Source organism: Chiloscyllium plagiosum, unplaced genomic scaffold (genome assembly GCF_037043375.1).
Source record: "Chiloscyllium plagiosum isolate Xiang-an unplaced genomic scaffold, Cpla_swu_hap1 HiC_scaffold_2, whole genome shotgun sequence".
Classification (NCBI taxonomy): Eukaryota; Metazoa; Chordata; class Chondrichthyes; order Orectolobiformes; family Hemiscylliidae; genus Chiloscyllium; species Chiloscyllium plagiosum.
This window is the reverse complement of record NW_028270140.1, coordinates 63,713,950-63,732,392: the sequence shown is the minus strand read 5'-3', so window position 1 is coordinate 63,732,392 and position 18,443 is coordinate 63,713,950. Positions and strand designations below refer to the sequence as shown.

The window sequence follows — 18,443 nt, the reverse complement described above, 5'->3', positions numbered from 1 at the left end:
ACGATAGTTGAGACTTCCTGAAAAACTCAATTAAATTAGACACGATTTCCCTTTCATGAAGTCATGCTGACTCTGCTTGAAAAATTATGATTTTCCAAATGTGCTGCTATGGTTTCCTTTACAGTTGTGATCCAGCAAGTTTTCTTCTTGAGAGAAGCAGAGTTCTTAGCCTGTGCTGCAGCCCCAGCAGATTATCTACCTCTCCGCTAAAAGCAGCTCCTTGAAATATCAACTTGTTTGTCTACTCCATGTCTGCAGCAGTTGAAGAAGTTGTAAATCAAAATAAGAGATAAGGCCTTTTCATACCTAATCAGGGGGTCTTCAGGCTGCTCTCATTACCTTTTGATAAAATATTGATTTCAGTTCAGCTGTCCACTTTAATGTTGATTTGATTTAATGTAGTTACATTCCCTAAGTACAGTGAAAAGCTTTATTTTGTGAGCAGTACAGACAAATCATGGGAAACAAGGACATAAAGATCATAGGGTGCTTAAGAAGAGAGAGGCATACAAGGTTACATCTGAAATAGAGCTGCACAAAACAAAATCAACATTGTTTGAAGTTGGAGAGGTCCATTCAGGAGTCTAATAAAAGCAAGAAGCTGTTCTTGAATCTGTTGGTGTGTGTGTTCAAGCTTCAGTATTTTCTGCCTGATAGAAGAGGTTCGAGGACAGCATTACTGGGTGGGAGGGATCTCTGATGAAATTGAAACCTTTCCGCAGCAATAAGAAGTTTAGATGGATTCCTTGGCTGGGAGGTTGGCTTCCATGATGGGCTGGGCTGTGCACACAAGTCTCTGTAGTTTCTGGGCAGTACATTTGCCATGCCAGATAGAATGCTTTCTATGGTACATCTGTAAAGATTGGTGAGGGTCCTTACGGAAATGCCAAATTTCCTAAGTTGCCTGTTGTGCCTTCTTGACTGTTGCATCTATTTGGAAGGCCCAGGACAGGTTATCGGTTTTCCGAAATCATAGGAGAAAATAGGAGCAGGATTAAGCTATTGGTCCCTTCAAGCCTGCTCCAACCTGGACACTGAATGGCTGGATGATATCTGTGACCATTTTAAGTCGATGTCTTTTGGTCCCTGTTTAAATCTATTTCAGTCCATGAAAGTTGCAGGTATTAATTCAGATGAAAGAATTTGAAAAAACAAGTAGTGTGTACTTTATATCTTAATTACAGTTTGCCGTGTTTCTTTACTGTAAAGATTTAAAGTCCTGATAAAACTAAAGTTTTTGGTTGTGTTTTGACAGGCAAAATGGTCAGCCTGAAAGAACTGAATGTTAGTTTCAATAAGCTGACATCCGTCCCACTGGAGCTTGGATGTTGCGAGAATCTAGAGAAACTGAATTTATCGAATAACCTGGAATTGATAGAGCTCCCATTTGAGGTAATATCTTTGGCTTATACAGCTAAGATCTCTGTGTTATATAAGATCTAAATCAAGTTGTTCCATAAAAATCACATGAGCTGTATTTGTATATATAAAACTGCTCTTTGGTCCAGTCATTCATTTGATGCATTTTCAAGGGGTTGCACTTTGAGTTGTAATATTTCATTAGGGTATTGCTGCATGGATGATCAAATGTTGATTTCCAGCGTATTTTTTAAAAAAATACAAGTTTAGTAATTCTATATCATCACACTATTTTCAATCTTGGTGTAACCTTCTAATTATTAATTTGGAAGCCCTTTGAAGGACCATTTAATTAACTAAGCAGACACACGTTTGAAGAATAATTTTAAATTATTATCAAAGACATTTTAGTTACAATCCTAATCTTTACCCTTGCAAATGTATATCACATCTCCATCCTCGGTTTCCTATCCAACATCCTTAAACATGTTGCACACAGTTTCTCAAGCCCGTTCACATCTTTGTTGCTAGTCTATGTATTAACTGCTGCTATCAGGTTTCTGACCTTGTCAAGTACTGCAGCAGCTTTTACCAAAGTGACAAATAGCATACATGATTGGGACTGTGATAATCTATTCATCGTCATCTTTCTAAGAAAGTCTGCAATATTTGACTTCTTTTATCATCAAGCTGGGACTGTCTCCTCTGGCTTTGTTGCTATCTATACAAAGATAACATGATAATCATTTGCAATGTCTGCATTTTCCTTTTCTGCAGTTTCCCTCGAGTGTCTCTTATTTAGTTCTCTCCTAATTCTTAGCTTCTTTCTACTTCTTGATAACATTATCAAAAACTCATCATAGAGCATTTGTTTGCAGTCAACACACACATCTACCTTAACATGACTCATTTCAATACTTCCATTGCCTCTACTTTGTCATATTGCTTGTCTGACACTCAGTCTAGGATGAGCAGAAATTTTCTTCAACTAAGTCTTGCGATGACTAAGGTCTTTGGTCTCCACCACAAATTCATGAGGCTGAAACAACCACATCTTGATCTTGGAATTCTAATTGACCTGAGATGAGCTGCTATCCATATATCAACACTATCATCAAAACCATAAGTGTCTATCATATTGTCTGCCTTTGCCTTGCCTCAGGAACTGTTACCTCTGGAATTGACTATTTTGGGTTAGTCTTCTATCATTTATGTTCATAAATTTGAGCTTATTCAAAATTCTGTTCCTCTGTCCTACTTGCACCTCCTCTGTCATCCTCTGTGTTTATTGACCTACTTGCCTCTTGGTCTATCAATCTCGAAGTTATCAGGCTTCAAGTCCCTCCTTATCCCTTGTCCTCCCTATTACTAACCTTCTCCATCCTTCAATCCTCAGAGATTTCTACGTTTCTTCAATTCTGTGTTCTTGGGCATTCTGAATTTAGTTGGTCCAACAATGGTCGAATGTTTTCAGCTGTCTATGGGATCTGACATGTTTAATATGCTCCTTAAAACCTGTCTGTTTATCCAGACTTTTGATCATATGTCATTATAGCTGCAGCTGTAGCTTGTTGTTTGTAATGCTCCTGTGAAACGTTTTGGAGTGCATTTTAAAAACATTCTTTTCTCTTTATTTTATTGAAGATCTGGATGTATCAATGTCAGATTGATACATTCATTACCTGCAGAGGACAGCTGTCTACTAGTTCCAGACAAACTTTGGACTAACAGCACACTTTGTGCTTCAAAATTGTTTTCCACAAAGAATGTTGATTATTAGATGCTAATGTTTAAAAATGCATGGAGTCAATGTTCAAGTCTGTTATGACCTGTGACTATATGATACACGAATTAATGAACAGGACAGAAATGATAAGGAACCTTTCCAGTGGATCTCAAAGTGCATAAGAAGCTCCCACCTGAAACAAGTTGGGGCACATTCAAATATTAAATATGGGTAGGCCTGTCAAGCAAGTAACTGTTTGACATTCATACTTGCTGGTTCATGCAGTGCGAATTGCATTCTTAAAAGCAGTCGCAGTGTGATTGCTTTTCCTTGATGTGTGGTGAATTGGGGGAGCAATTATTAAAATATAAAAACTGGATCATTTTTATTAATGTTGGTTCCAAAGAAATGAGATTCAAGGGGATTCTACAGCAAGCAGGCATTCTGCTCCACCAAATGACCACACAAGCAGTGAAGGTGAAAATCCACGCTGGTATGCTATAATTCACTTGACACTGTATGTATATCAGTATAGTCTAATTGGTTACATTCCAAATATATTTGCAGAACATGAAACATCAGCCTGCCACCTCATGATGCAGGGAACCCGAACTTCTGTTTTTGCTGCAGAGGAACTTGAAGCTCTTGCGTGATATGAGTCTGGGTTTGCCTCTAAAACAATAGAATTCTGCAACTTTCTACTTCTTTCCTAGACGTGCTGTAATACTGATTTAATCCACTCTAAGCTTCATTTTATAGGTCACCATGGTGACAGCATTGTTCTCCTTCTCCAGGTGTGTCTCTGGAATTTGTGCCAGGGCTAAGAAATGTAAACTTGGCCAGCACCTTTCAGCATTCCATTTGCATTCACTCCTACCCTTGTAAACACCGGTCAAAGTTCATCCACCTGACAAATTTAAAGAGAGGTAGAGGTGATGCACAAATTTGAACAAGATCAGGTGGTAATGCTGAAAGAGAAAATTAACTTGCTTTTGAAGGATCAACTCATTATTATCCTCAGCTGCTGAATCCTGGAGTGCAGGTTTTAGAAGACATGGCTTTAAAGTAAAATATATTCTGGGCACAATACATTTACAGCACCATCATACCCTGAAACATGTCACTGTGAGGGTCAGGTGGATGAGTACAATCCCCACGTCAGTTCAGTGTAAATGGATTGATTTGTAGAACTGCAGACCACAATGGAGGATTGGTAAGTCATATGCAACAATATTCACACAACAAGGGTTCTTATACATGCCACTGCTTTTTATTAAATCTAAGACTAATACATAGGTGCCATGGGCTCTCCTCTGATTTCCATATGCTCAAAGATTACATTTGAAGATCTATTTTGAGTGCTTCACATTGTTCCCATCAGCTTTGCTGCCATATGGATCAACAGGGATTATGAAATTGTACCCAATAACAGGGCAAAGTTGGAATAGACCAACAATATATTGTCATTATCAATTCGTCTCTCACTCTAATTATTGTAGACGTGAGACAAAGTGTGCAATGCTATGGTATCCCACAATGCTGAGAATTTTATGAAGTCTTACACTGAATCATTTAAAAACTAGCTCAGAGAAGTGGAAGACTATCTCCTCCCCAAAAGACTTTGACTAGGATACAATACTGGAGTTGATTCCTGTCAGGCTGAAACCACCCAGGATCTGGAAGACACAAGTGTTACCAAAGGAAGGCAGTTATATACTAAATACAAGGCGTCATCAAGCATCACTTTAGGACAGACACTTTGCCGTTGTTATGCACTAGCTGATTGCATTCTGGGTACTGCCATTCAGTCTATGTTTGGGTTAATAATCATGGCTTTACTTAATAGTTCTTTTTTATGTAGTTATACTGGAAGTGCAGAGTTTTTCCCATCACTTCCATCAATTTGAAGGAGCTGTCATCTTCATCAACTGTTCCTGAAAATTTGGAATAAAGAAGAAATCCCTGTGGATTGCAACGATGCTGCCATCACCATCACTTTCAAGAAAGAAGACAAAGTGGGGAACTATCGAAGAATTTCCCTACTCTCCATCGCTGAGAAGATCATCACCAGAATTCTTGCTAGGTGCCTTCTCCCAGTCTCAGAGGATGCCTCATGAAAGTTAGTGTGGCTTCCGACCTGATCATGGAACTATGGACCTGATTTTCGCAGAGAAATGCCAGGAACAACACAAAACACTCTACATAGTCACGGCTTTTAACTGAGTCCTTTGGACTCATAAGGATGAGAGTTTTCAATGGCCATGATATGCTTGGTGATGCCAATATTATTGCATACTGTATAAGACAATCATTCTTCCCACTCTTCCCAATGCTCCAAAACTTAGACTACATACAGATGCCACCTCAAGACCTTTGAGAGTTATCATCAGCGTTGTTTAAGGTAGCTTCTCTGCATCAACTGGGAGACAGATGTACTAATCTAAGCATTCTTGAAGCAGCCAATAGCACCAGCATTGAGGCCATGATCATCCAAAACCAACTCTGCTGGTCTGGCCATGTGCTGAGGTTGGCTGAGTTCTGACTACAAAAGCAAATTTTCTTTGCAAAGCTTAAGGAAGGCACTTGAATAAGAAGAAGACAAAGGAAGTGTTTCAAAAACTCACTGAAGATTCCCTCAAGAAACGCAACATAGATGTCAATGCATGGGACACTCTCCTTCAGAAGAAACTGACTTGGAGAAACATAATTCTTTGAGAACAATCTTCAACAAGAGGAAGTACAGAAAAGGAACTAGAGAAAGGAATGCCAATGATCTCAGGACCAAGGACCACTTCCACCTCCCGGAAGCACAGACAAAACACTACCTCTGTGTAATTGGAAATGCGGCTGTCAGATCAAGCTCTTCAGCCACACAAGCTCATCAGCCACCCATCACCAACAGCATCCATGACCAGTGATACAGATTTTTCTATAGGGACAATCATACTAATTAGTGAGTGGTTGCAGATTGACAATGTGCTGTAACCGCAAAGCTGAAAAAGGAATTTTTTTATTAACAATTTCCAACTCACTAAGGAGGCTTCATGCCAATCCATATCCAACAACCTGGTCTGCAAACTCTGCTCACATTTATAATAGTACGGCAAGTTTCACTACAGCCATTGAGACATTTCATAACATGTTAAAATAATCATAATATTCTACACATCCAAACTCACAGCATTCAAAAAACAAAGTTGTCCAACCTGCCAATGTTAATGGGTTCCAAAAAGAAAATCCCACAACCTGAAACTGCATATTCGCCAAAGTTAGTCAGTTGTTCCTTGAGCCATAACCTATCAATGTGCAAAATTTCATAGAAATCTATTAGCTTTCAAGATATATTGTTTGCAAACTGAGAAAAACTTTATCCTGTCCACCTCCAGTGCACAAGCTTGCACCCCACGCTGTTATTAATGAAGACAACTGGTCATATTGTAATAAGCAGCACAGCTGTAGTGACCACTTCTATAATTTTGTTGAAATGGTTGAATAGGAAACTTCTTTATTACCAGATAAAACTCTCAGACTAATGACAAAAAGACCCCAGAATTTCTCAATGTGCAAATGGTCATGACAAAATGTGGAAATTACTTTCAGACATAAACAAGAAATGAAGTCAAAGTGGCAACACCTGGTCAATGCAAAAAAGCTAGCCAGTCTAGCTACTTATTTCAGATTTAGGTCTTTTCAGAATCCAAGATTCTAAACAACCTGATAATCTTTGGGTGTTGTTGGTCACACTAGCACATCCTTATGATCACTTCCTGTTTCGATAATGCTAAAATCAGAAATTTTGTATGGGTGGAAATCGAAGATTTACATTGCCTTGTTGAATCTAGGAAATGGAGCAGATGGATAAGGGTCTATTAACTGTTTAGAATAATTTCAACCATGTACAGGGATAGAATGCCTCAGCCAAGTTTGTAATGCCGTCCAACCAAAATGATTTGGATTTTGTTTATGTTTCAGCTACGGGATCTGCAAAAACTGAGTAGCTTGGATTTGTCCACAAACCAGTTTCAAAGCATGCCTATCTGTGTGCTCCGAATGACAAACCTCAAGAATCTAGACATTAGCAACAATAAACTGAAAGACCTGCCTCAAGATTTAGACAGGTAACTGTATGTTAAATATGAAAATACAGTTTATTGGCACTCAATATGGGCTTTTTTTGATCATTCATAGAACTTAGCCTTTGCTGGAAAGATCAAAGCATTTATTGTTCATCATCAAATTCCTTTGAGCAGGTGGTGATTAGACAGTCAGTTTTTAAATTGCAACAGTCCTTGTACTTTTTGCAAGGTTTGTGAAGGTTTGTAGCTCAGGTTGAGGTTTAGGGTGTAGGTTTGCTCGCTGAGCTGTAGGTTTGATATCCAGACGTTTCATTACCTGGCTGGGTAACATCATCAGTGGCGACCTCCAAGTGAAGCGAAGCTGTTGCCTCCTGCTTTCTATTTATATGTTTGTCCTGGATGGGGTTCCTGGGGTTTGTGGTGATGTCATTTCCTGTTCGTTCTCTGAGGGGTTGATAGATGGTATCTAGATCTATGTGTTTGTTTATGGCGTTGTGGTTGGAGTGCCAGGCCTCTAGGAATTCTCTGGCATGTCTTTGCTTAACCTGTCCCAGGATAGCTGTATTGTCCCAGTCAAAACAAAACCCTCTCTAAAGTCTTGGACATCTTTCTAGCAACCAGAATTGTATGCAATATTCTAAATGTGGCCTAATTAAAGTTTCATACAGCTGCTACATGACTTGCCAATTTCTATACTGTATGCTTTCACCAATGAAGGTAAGCATGCCAAATGGTTTTTTGACCATCTTATTCATTTGAGCTGCTACTTTCTGGGAACTGTCACCTAGATCTGTCTGTATGTCAATGCTACTAAGAGTTCTGCCATTTACTGTATATACCCACCTACACTGGATCTTCCAAAATACATCACCACACATTTGTCCAGATTAAACTCCATCTGTCATTTCTTCAACCAAGTCTCCAGCCTTTCTAGTATCTGCTGTATTGTCTGCCAATCCTTCTCATTATTGGAAGCTCCATCAATCTTTGTGTCATCTGCAAACTTACTATTCAGGCCACCTACATTCCACTCTAAAGCATTTATATATTATTACAAACAACAGGGGTCCCAGCACTGATCTCTGTAGAACACCACTGTTCAAACATCTCCTGTCAGAAAATAAACTTCTTCTCCGCTACACTCTAAGTATTATAACTAAGCCAGTTCTGTATTCATCTTACCAGCTCATCATGTATCTCATGTGACTCAACGTTTATATCAGCCTGCCATGAGGGAACTTGTCAAAGAAGTTGCTAAAGTCCATATAGATAGCATCTACTGGCTCTATCCTCATTATCTTCTTTGTCATTTCGTCAAAAAACTCAAACAAGTTTGGATATACAACCTTTCCAGCATATAGCCATGCTGGCTATCACTAATAAGTTCTTATTTTTCTAGATGTGTGTAAATCCTATCTCTAAGAATCTGCTCCACTAATTTCCCTACAACTGACGCAAGGCTCACAGACCTGTAATTTCCGGATTATCCCTGTTGCCTTTATTAAACAAAAGAGCAATGTTGGTTATTCTCCAGTCTTTTCTTCCTGTGGTTGGTTATTCTCTCCAATTATTCTCCCCTGTGACTAAAGGGATACAAAGATTTCATATAAGGCCACAGCAATTTCCTCACCTGACTCTTTCAGCATTCTGGGATACATTCCATCAGGTCCCAGGGACTTGTCCCCCTCAATATTTTTCAAAATACCCAACACCGTCTCCTTTTTAATGTTGACATTTCCTCAGCTAGCAACATGCCCTTCCTGAGACTCATCATCCATTATGAGTCCAGAACCAGAGGGCATAGGTTTAGTTTGAAAGGGGAAAGATATAAAAGAGACCTAAGGGGCATCTTTTTCATGTGGAGGATGGTCCTTGTGTGGATGGGCTGGCAGAGGAAGTAGTGGAGGCTAGTATAATTGCAACATTTAAAAGGCATCTGAATGGGTATATGAATAGGAAGGGTTAGGAGGGATATGGGCAAGCTGCTGGCAAGTGGGACTAGTTTAAATTGGGATATCTGGTCAGCATGGATGAGTTGGACTTAAGGGTCTGTTTCCGCGCTGTACATCTCTATGGTTCTATGTCCTTCTCCTTTGTGAACATTGAAGCAAAATAATCATTAGAGACCTCAGCCACTTCCTCTAGCTACATTCATAAATTGTATCCAATGCTCCTGACGTAAACTAAGGGTACCTTTCACCGAGCATCTCAGGCAGGTCCGCAGGGGCCAACCTGACTTCCCTGTCACTACCCATTTCGATTCCCCTTCCCACATCCTCTTTGACATGACCATCCTCACCCTCCTCCATTGCCACAGTGAATCAGACCGCATTATCTTCCATCTGGGAAATCTACAGCCTGGAGGACTCAACATTGAATTCTGCAATTTCAAATAAGCTCCCTTCACATCCTCTGACTCCCTTTCCAGCCCCTCCTCTTCCCTTCCACTCCTCTGACTGACCCTTCCTTCCACCTCCCAACCGGATTCATTCCACTCATCGACCAACCAGGCCATACCCTCTATTTGTGTTCACCTATCACTATTTCACCACTCCACTCTTCTCCCCATCCAAAACCCTCTCCCAGCCCCCCATCTTTATCTGTAGATCCCCTTACACCCACTTCCAGTCTTTAAGAAGGGTTACACCCGAAACATTGGCTTCTCTACTTCCTGCTGCTGCCTGATTTGTTGTGTTCTTCCAGCCTCTTGCTTGTCTATCTTGGATTCCAGCATCTGTAGTTTTTTTGTCTCTACATTCATAAATTGCCTCCTTTGTCCTTCAGTAGACCAACCCATTCCCTCGCTACCCTCTTTCTCCTTAATTATATATGTATAAAATACCTTGGGATGTTCCTTAATTCTGTTTGCCAAAGAAATTTCATGCTGCCTTTTAGCCTGCTTATTTCCTTGTTTGAGTTCTTTCCTGCTATCTTTGTATTCTTTGAAGTCTCTGTCTGTCTTCAGTTTCCTAAACCTTACATATACCTCCTTTTACCTTCTTGACTAAACTCTCCATTTCTCTTGTCATGCAAGGTTTCTGAATCTTGCCATCTTCATCCTTCATTTTCACAGGAATAACAAATTCCACCCTATCTGAGACCTGAGCACCAAGTAAATCCCAATCATTACAGGGAATGTTAAAATCACCCACTACAACAACCCTGTTGTTTTTACATTTTTCATAATCTATCCACATATCTGTTCTTCTGATAGCTACTGGCTATTGGGAGGTATGTAGTACAATCCCACAAAAGATTATTGCGTCATCTGATTTTTGAGCTCTACCATATAGCCTTGCTGGATGAGCCCTCCAAGGTGTCCTCCCTCACAAAAAACTTCAAGGAGAAATGATTTTTGGAGTCATAATTCAGTTCTCCTCAAGGCTCTGGTTTGATACATTATGGGATCCTGAAACCTATGCGGCGTCAAATGCTGACAGTGCTATCTAAAAGATCTAAAATGATTCCATCAGCTGAACTCAGTGTACTGACTGTACATTAGGCTCATTAGAGCTCAATTCATATGCAAAATAGCAGAGAACACAAACAATGTGATTTATGCACCTATCTAATACGACATGGCTTTATATGCAAATACAATAGAAACTGCAATGCAGGGACCTTCCCATCAGTTGAGTTTGATTCTTGAAGGTACATTATTGAGGTTGGTATCATGTTGCACTTTGTTAGGCATGGCATTTCAACTTCAAGTTCAAATTCTTTCCAGATTGATAAATCAACAGCTTCCTCTAAAGATTCTGTATGAAGTGAATCTGTTTGTTCTATATTCTGTTTTCAGAAAACATATAACCTTTTTTTGAACTATTTCTCACTAAATTAGAGGTAATACTAGCCTTATGCCAAGTACTCAAAATTTTAAACTCACTGCCAATCCAACTCCACAAAAAAACCTTTAATTGAGCAACTAACAACAGTATATCACAATATCTTTCGGCATCAATCAAATCCTGACTCAGTCTCAGATGCCTTACCATTGTCTTCCTGGTGCTGCCACACCCTTAGACTCCCCTCCCACAAAATTCACAGCCAACATCCATTTGTTTGTGCTACCTCAATCCATCACTGCAAACTCCATGATGCCACATCCAGTTTGACCTTCCATCTGCATCCAGCATTTCTCTGCCAGTGTTTTAATCCCAACGCCACATTCCAATGCTTCCCCCACATAGAATTTCAATTCGTTTTTCAAGCTTCTGCTGAATCATATCCTGTAACTCTGAGTAAAAGCCCTCTTGATCCTGCCTACTAACCACTACTGTCACAAGCAAACTTTATTTGCCTCCAGATTATTTCCCGACTTGCTCATTGCTAAAATAAGCTTCCAAGCTCTGCTTCTTATTATTCTGCTTTCTTAAACAAAATATCTTGTATGCCCCATTTCTGTTTCTTCAACTAAAACCCTACTAGCGCTGTCACTCTATCTTGCTTTTACCACCTTACACATACTTCACAATTCTCCTGACTCTGCATAAATGATGATAAAAGACCTTTCTGACCATTTACTGAGCAGCCTCCAAAGATCCATTAAAGAAGGATTGGTTGGGCAAGTTACTGCTTAATACCAATAGACAGAATGTCCATGGCATATGCTTCAAAGTAAAGAATGAAAGTATAGTCTCAAGGTCTTAAAACTGATTAAATTGAAACTGTCTCAAAAGATTTAACTATTTGGTTATGATTCCTGCTTGTTTCATCTAGAATACTAGCTTCCTATTTTGTGATCCATCTGGAGTCAGAAAAATGTTCTGGATATATGTTACCTTTAATGTGAAAAATGCTTCCTAACTTTGGTCCTGAATGCCCTAGTTCTAAACCTTGAGAAGAAATAGTTTCTTCGTAGCTAATCTGCTCTTTGAAGATGCAATTCGTTAGAAATTCTGCCCATCACATTCCTTGCCTGGGCCAAAACACACAAACAGCAGATTTAACAATTATGAATTAACCATTTCTTTCTAAAACCTTTCTTGGAGGCACAGCATCGAGTCACTGCATATTGCCACTGCAATGTAATTTCAAAACTGACATCAAAATCTTAAGGGTAAAAATATGTTGTATGACATTAACAAATCTAGATACAAATATTTTGAAAATAATATTTGAAACACCTGTGTGCTATTTTTATAATTTGCAGACTTGCTGAGCTAGAGTCCCTGTACCTTCAGAAGAACAAGCTGACCTATCTGCCCAAAGTCTTGTGCAGAATGAATAAACTAAAGATACTAGTTGTCAGTGGCGATGACATAAAGAAATTGCCAACTTCTCTGACAACTGACCCTAATTTAAAGTAAGTGCTGAATTCAATTTTTTCTTTCCACTTTTAAAATTTATATTTAAACACTGTCTCCAGTTTTCAATTTTGATTCAGTCACCATTTCATCTTCAACTGTAAGAGATGAATAGTCTTGTATTTCTTAGTGTTCATAATGATACTGCATGACTGACTTATGGATTTGCTCATGTCAAGGATAAAAGTGGTACCAGTTTCAGTAATATACTCCTAACACCATAAGTTGCGTGTTAAATTGCTGATCCATGCTAACTCATGCCAACCGATGCTGTCCACACAAGCCCATAGTCCCTGACAGCCTCCATGCCAACTTATGCCTGTCCACCCACCATAATAGTTCCTCATAGTCTCTATGCTAATTTACAGCAAGCTCATGTGAACTGCCAAATCACCCAATATTTAACATGGGCATACCTAAGAAACCCAAGAACCCATGGTGAGAAGAAATAAGGTAGATTTCCAAGTGCCTATTGAGAAATTTGAAATTTTAAAAACACATACATTGATAAAAAAAATCCATTAACAATATTTAAGTTCCTTCAACTACTTAATCCCTTTCAAAAACAAGTATTTGTATTCATAGCCCACTTCAAAGACTTGAAGCTATCAAACAAATTGTGAACTGTCAGAGATCCCACCGTAATTATGATATGATGGAAAATCAATCATGAAGCAAAATCTTTTAATGAAAGCCCTCAGACTTATGGCAACTTATGTGAAGTGAAATAGTAGGGATTGATTTTTCTAAGCTGTAGTTTTTCAAAATTTACAATGTAGGGGATTTAAATGACTCGAAGGTTTGAAATATTCCCTTGACAGCTTAACAATTGCCTTATAAGTTTGACAATTTATCCATAGCTACACATTCATGTCCACTTTTACCAATCCCAGAATGGAACTTACCACTGCATTCAAAGATGTCTGTGGATATATCCAAAGGAATTTACAAAAGCATACCCTATGCAAGGTTGTGAAGGTTTGACATCACCACAAACCCCAGGAATCCTATACAGGACAAACATATAAATAGAAAGCAGGAGACAACAGCTTCGCTTCACTTGGAGGTCACCCACTGATGATGTTACCTAGCCAGGTAACGAAACGTCTGGATATCAAACCTACAGCTCAGCGAGCAAACCTACACCCTATACCCTATTACCAAAGAACTCCAATAGCCGAGCCCATTTTTTTGCACACCTTTTGAGCAAAATTAAGACCTGGCAGTTGTTCTCATTTACCATGGATATGATAGCTACCACCTTCACCTATTTCACTATCAATTCTACCCCCGCCCCCCAAAACAAAACACATATGTGCATGGAAAATGGTGCTAGGTACATTGGCTAGAATTGAGCCTCTTTATCTTCATGAAAGTTCAGGCCATGTACAAGCATCGGACCAGGTGTAGGCCAATCACCCCCTTCAGCCTGTTCCACCATTCAATGACACCATGGCTGCTCTGTGGCCTAACTCCACATACCAAATTTGGCCCTTAGCTCTTAACACGTTTGCTTAACAAAAAATGATCTATCTCAGATTTAAAATTAACAGCTAATTCAGCATCCACAGTTGGTTGTGGAAGTGAGTTCCAAATATCTATCAAAGAACTACGGGTGCTGTAAATCAGAAACAAAACACAAGTTGGAAACGCTCAGCAGGTCTGGCAGCATCTGTGTAGAAAAATCAGAGTTAACGTTTCGGTTTTGAGGAACCCAGTTCTGATTTTTCTTCACAGAGGCTGCTCAACCTGCTGAGCTTTTCCAGCAACATCAGTTTTTGTTCCAAACATCTACCACACGTTTTGGGTCGAGATACTTCCGAACATTTTTCCTAAACGGTATGGTTCTAATTCTAAGACTATGCTCCCTGGGTCTAAAATCCCAAACCAGTGAAAATAGTTTATATTTTTCTAGCCTGTCTTTTCCTGTTAATACCTTGAAGACTGCAATCAGATTACTCCTTAACTTCTAAATTCTAGAGAAATCAGACCAAATTTGTGTAACCTCTCTTCATCACTTAACCCCCAGGTATCATTCTTGTAAATCTATGTAGAAGATCACTGGTTGCACAGTGCCAATTTATGTTGCCTGCCACTCAACCAATTTCCCAGCCATGCCAATAATTTGTAAAGTCGAGAGTGTGGTGCTGGAAAAACACTGCAGGTCAGGCAGCATCCAAGGAGCATGAAAATCGACGTTTTGGGCAAAAGCCCTTCATCAGGCCCTGTGACTGGCTCAAAGGATCACACAACAAGATTTCATATTTAAAAATTTTACTATAACAAGCAAACAAGAATCAATATGAACCAAAAATAATTAGTAGGTAAATGATTCACTAAACTACAGAAAGATATACCTTTTAGATTCATGGTATACTCTCCATATATGCGTATTCTTTATCGAAACAAGTTCAAAGTTATAATTAGCTTCTAAAAGGCTTGCTTCTCTCCATTTTGGTGATTTGTAATGTTGAGTATCCATCAAAAGTTATTTCTACCATTCCGCTGAGCACCCCAGAACCAACTTTCAACAGAATGCCCACCTTGGTGACTGCTTCTCCTGGCTATGTTAAGATAAATCGTGCATTCCTTCAATCTTTACCAGTCCTGTCTCTTTCAATTTTAAGAAGGTGGTGATCAGAGAGCAACCTTTACCCATGCTGTCCACAATGGCTGCTGTCTTCCTGTCTTTCTCTATGTGGGACTCTACTTCTTTTTCCAGGGTCCCTGAATCAAAGATTCTGACAGACTTTAATTCTGTCCATTCCTCCAACAAAAATGACCTGAAAATGCTGAGATGGAGGGAGAAAAGCTAAACAAGATTATTGAATCTGATCAAACATTGTAAATCAGGCAGATAATCAGGAATATTCTTTGTCTGAGGTTTTAAAACAGCTATGACATTTTTTTAGACACAAAATTAGAGAATGGTGACAGAAGAGGATGCCATTTCTCCTATCACGTCTTTCAGTTTCTGTGTCAGAGCAACTCACCTAAAGCCTTCTCCTGGCTTTTAACTGTAGCCTTGTACATATATTTTTTTCAGATAATTATTCAATTACATTTTGGATGTTTTGATTGAATTGTCTCTTGCACACTTTCAAGCAGTGTATTCTTGATCATAAACACCCTTTAATTTTTTTTTCCCCATATCACCATTGCTGTTTGCCAATAACTTTAAATCATGCAACCACCTTCGGAAACAAATTATCTCTATGCACCCTGTCCGTACCCCTGATGACTTTGAGTACCTCAATCAAATCTACTCAATCTTTTTATCAAAGAAGAGAACCTTTTCACATGATGATGTTCCTCATCCCTGGAACAATTCTTGTGAATCTTTTCCATAGCGTTTCTAAAACCTTCATATCCATTCCGAAGTGTGGTACACAGAATTGGATGCACAATTCTCACATGAGATCAGATGTATAACTGTTGGGGTTTTTCCTGGGTTTGCATTCTTAAGTTTTCCACTATACAAACATGAAAGAATGTGCACAAAAGATTAACTAGGATGGCATCACAACTGAAAAGTTATACTGGGAAAAAAATATTCTGATGGGACTTCCTCCTCTAAAAAAGGAAAGCTGAGAGGTGAAGTAATACATATGTTTAAAAAAAAAATTGGAATGGTTTGATAGGGCAGTTGCAGAAATGTTGATTCCACCAGTGGGGAAGACCAAAACTATGTGCCAGAAATGATTTTTAAAGAAGTCCATTCATAGGTTGTGGGAGTCACTGGCCAGGCAAGCATTTATTACCCATCCCTAATTGCCCAGAGGGCAGTTAAGTGTCAACCACATTGTTGTGGGTTTGGAGTTACATATAGGCCAGACCAGGTAAAGATAGCAGTTTATTTCCCTAAAGGACAGTAATGAACCAGATTTTTTCTTCTGACAATCAACATGGTTTCATGGTCATCATTAGACCCCTAAATCTAGATATGAATTGATTTCAAATTACACCATCTGCCATAGCAGGACTAAAATCTGGGTCCTGAGAACATTGGCAGGGTCTCTGGGTTAATTGTCCAGTGATAATAGCTGAACGCCATCTCCTCCTTTTACAAGATGATAGAAAGATGCATGGAAGGGTGCGTTGCAAGGAGGATACATAGAGGTTGCAGTGAGATTTGGGCAGTCAGAATGAGTGGGCAGATGCATGGCAGATGTAGTATAATGTTGGTAATTGTGAGGTTATCCACTTTGGTAGCAAATATATGAAGTCAGATTATTAATTGAATGGCTATAAATGAAGGGTGGGGCACAAGACATGCATGTCCTCATCCACCAGTCACTGAAAGTAAACGGGCAGGTACAGCATGCAGTAAAGAAGGTAAGCTGTATACTGATCTTCATAACAGGAGGATTTAAGTGCAGCAACAAGGATGTCTTGCTGCAATTATACAGGATCTGTTGAGGTCACACCTGCAATATTGTGTGCTGTTTTGGACTCTGAGGAAGGATGATCCTGCAATAGAGAATACATGGAGGTTAATCAAATTGATTTCTGGGATGCCAGGACTGATGTATGGGAGAGATTGAGTCAGTTATGATTGTATTCACTGGAGTTCAGACGAATAAGGGGACCACTCATTAAACTATAAAACACTAACAGGACTGAACAGATTACATACAGGAAGGATGTTCCCAATGGTGGAGAACTCTAGAACCAAGAGTCATAGTTTAAAGTAAGGGATAATTCTTTTAGGAAAGAGATGACAAGAGTATGTTTTCACCAGTGAGTGGTGAGCCTGTGGAATTCACTACCACAATCAATGGTTGAAGCCAAAACTTTGTGTGTTCAAGAAGGATTTAGATGTAGCTTTTCTGGCCAAGGAATCAAGAGATATGGGGGGAGGGGTGGGATTAGAATATTGAGTTAGATGATCAGCCATGATCATATTGAATGCCTGAGAAGATTTGAGGGGATGAATAGCTATTCCTGTTCCATCTTCTATATTTCTATGTAAGGATTTACCAATGATATAGTTTACAGCTCATTTGACAACAGTTCTGCTTTTTGGTCATTGGGTTGTGACTCAAATCCAATTCCTGGAGCTAACATATTTAATCAAGTGTTAAAAGAGTACTATTGAAGGTCACATCATATAAACAATCACCATCTCGAACATGAAACAATTTAACCACAGCCCACCAACATTCAATGATGGTACCATCACTGAACCCCCCACTAACAATATCCTTGGGTTTACCATTGAGCAGAAACTCTACTGGACTTATCAGATCAATACAGTGGCTACAAGAGCAGGGCAGAGGTTAGGAATACTGCGGTGAGTAACTCACCTCCTGACTCCCCAAAGCCTGTCCATCCTAGAACACAGAAGTTAGGAGTGTTATGGAATATTCCCCATTTGCCTGGATGAGTGCAGCTCCAACTACTCTCAATGAGCTTGATACCATCTGGGACAAAGCAGCTCATTTGATTGGCACCACATCCACAAGTATCCACTCTCTACACTACTCATGCTTAGTAGCAGCAATGTGTCGCATCTACAACATGCACTGTAGAAATTTGCCAAAGCAACTGAGACAACACCTTCCAAATCCACAAACACTTCCATTTGGAAGGATAAGGGCAGCAGATACATGGTAACTTCACCAGCTGCAAGTTCCCCTCCAAGCAACTCATCATCTAGATGTGGAAATACATCATGGTTCCTTCACTTTCACTGTCACTAGGTTAACACCCTGGAATTTCCTCCCTAAAGGTATTGTGGGTCTACCTACAACACATGGACACTATCACCTTCTCAAGGGCAACTCAGGTCAGGCAATAAATGCTGGCCAGCCAGCAACACCCGTGTCTCACTAGTGAATAAAGAAATGGCCATGATATTAAATGGAGGCCCCCTCTATCAATTGCATCGATAAAAGTAGTGGTTGAAAATCCCTTGTTACCAGTTAAAGGAGGGCAAGCAGTCAGACAGTGATCTCAGATATATTTCCTAAAACT

At 39.4% G+C, this 18,443-nt stretch overlaps 1 protein-coding gene across 4 annotated transcripts in view; it reads left to right on the top strand.

The window, feature by feature from the left end:
- Window positions 1-18,443, top strand: part of lrrc2 (leucine rich repeat containing 2) — an 89,247-nt gene that overhangs the window by 66,692 nt on the left and 4,112 nt on the right. For all 4 annotated transcript variants that reach the window (XM_043713612.2, XM_043713628.2, XM_043713621.2 and 1 more), the window contains 3 exons: window positions 1,256-1,392; window positions 7,058-7,203; window positions 12,314-12,466. In XM_043713612.2, coding sequence (XP_043569547.2) covers window positions 1,256-1,392; window positions 7,058-7,203; window positions 12,314-12,466 — 436 coding nt within the window. The remainder of the gene's footprint in view (window positions 1-1,255; window positions 1,393-7,057; window positions 7,204-12,313; window positions 12,467-18,443) is intronic.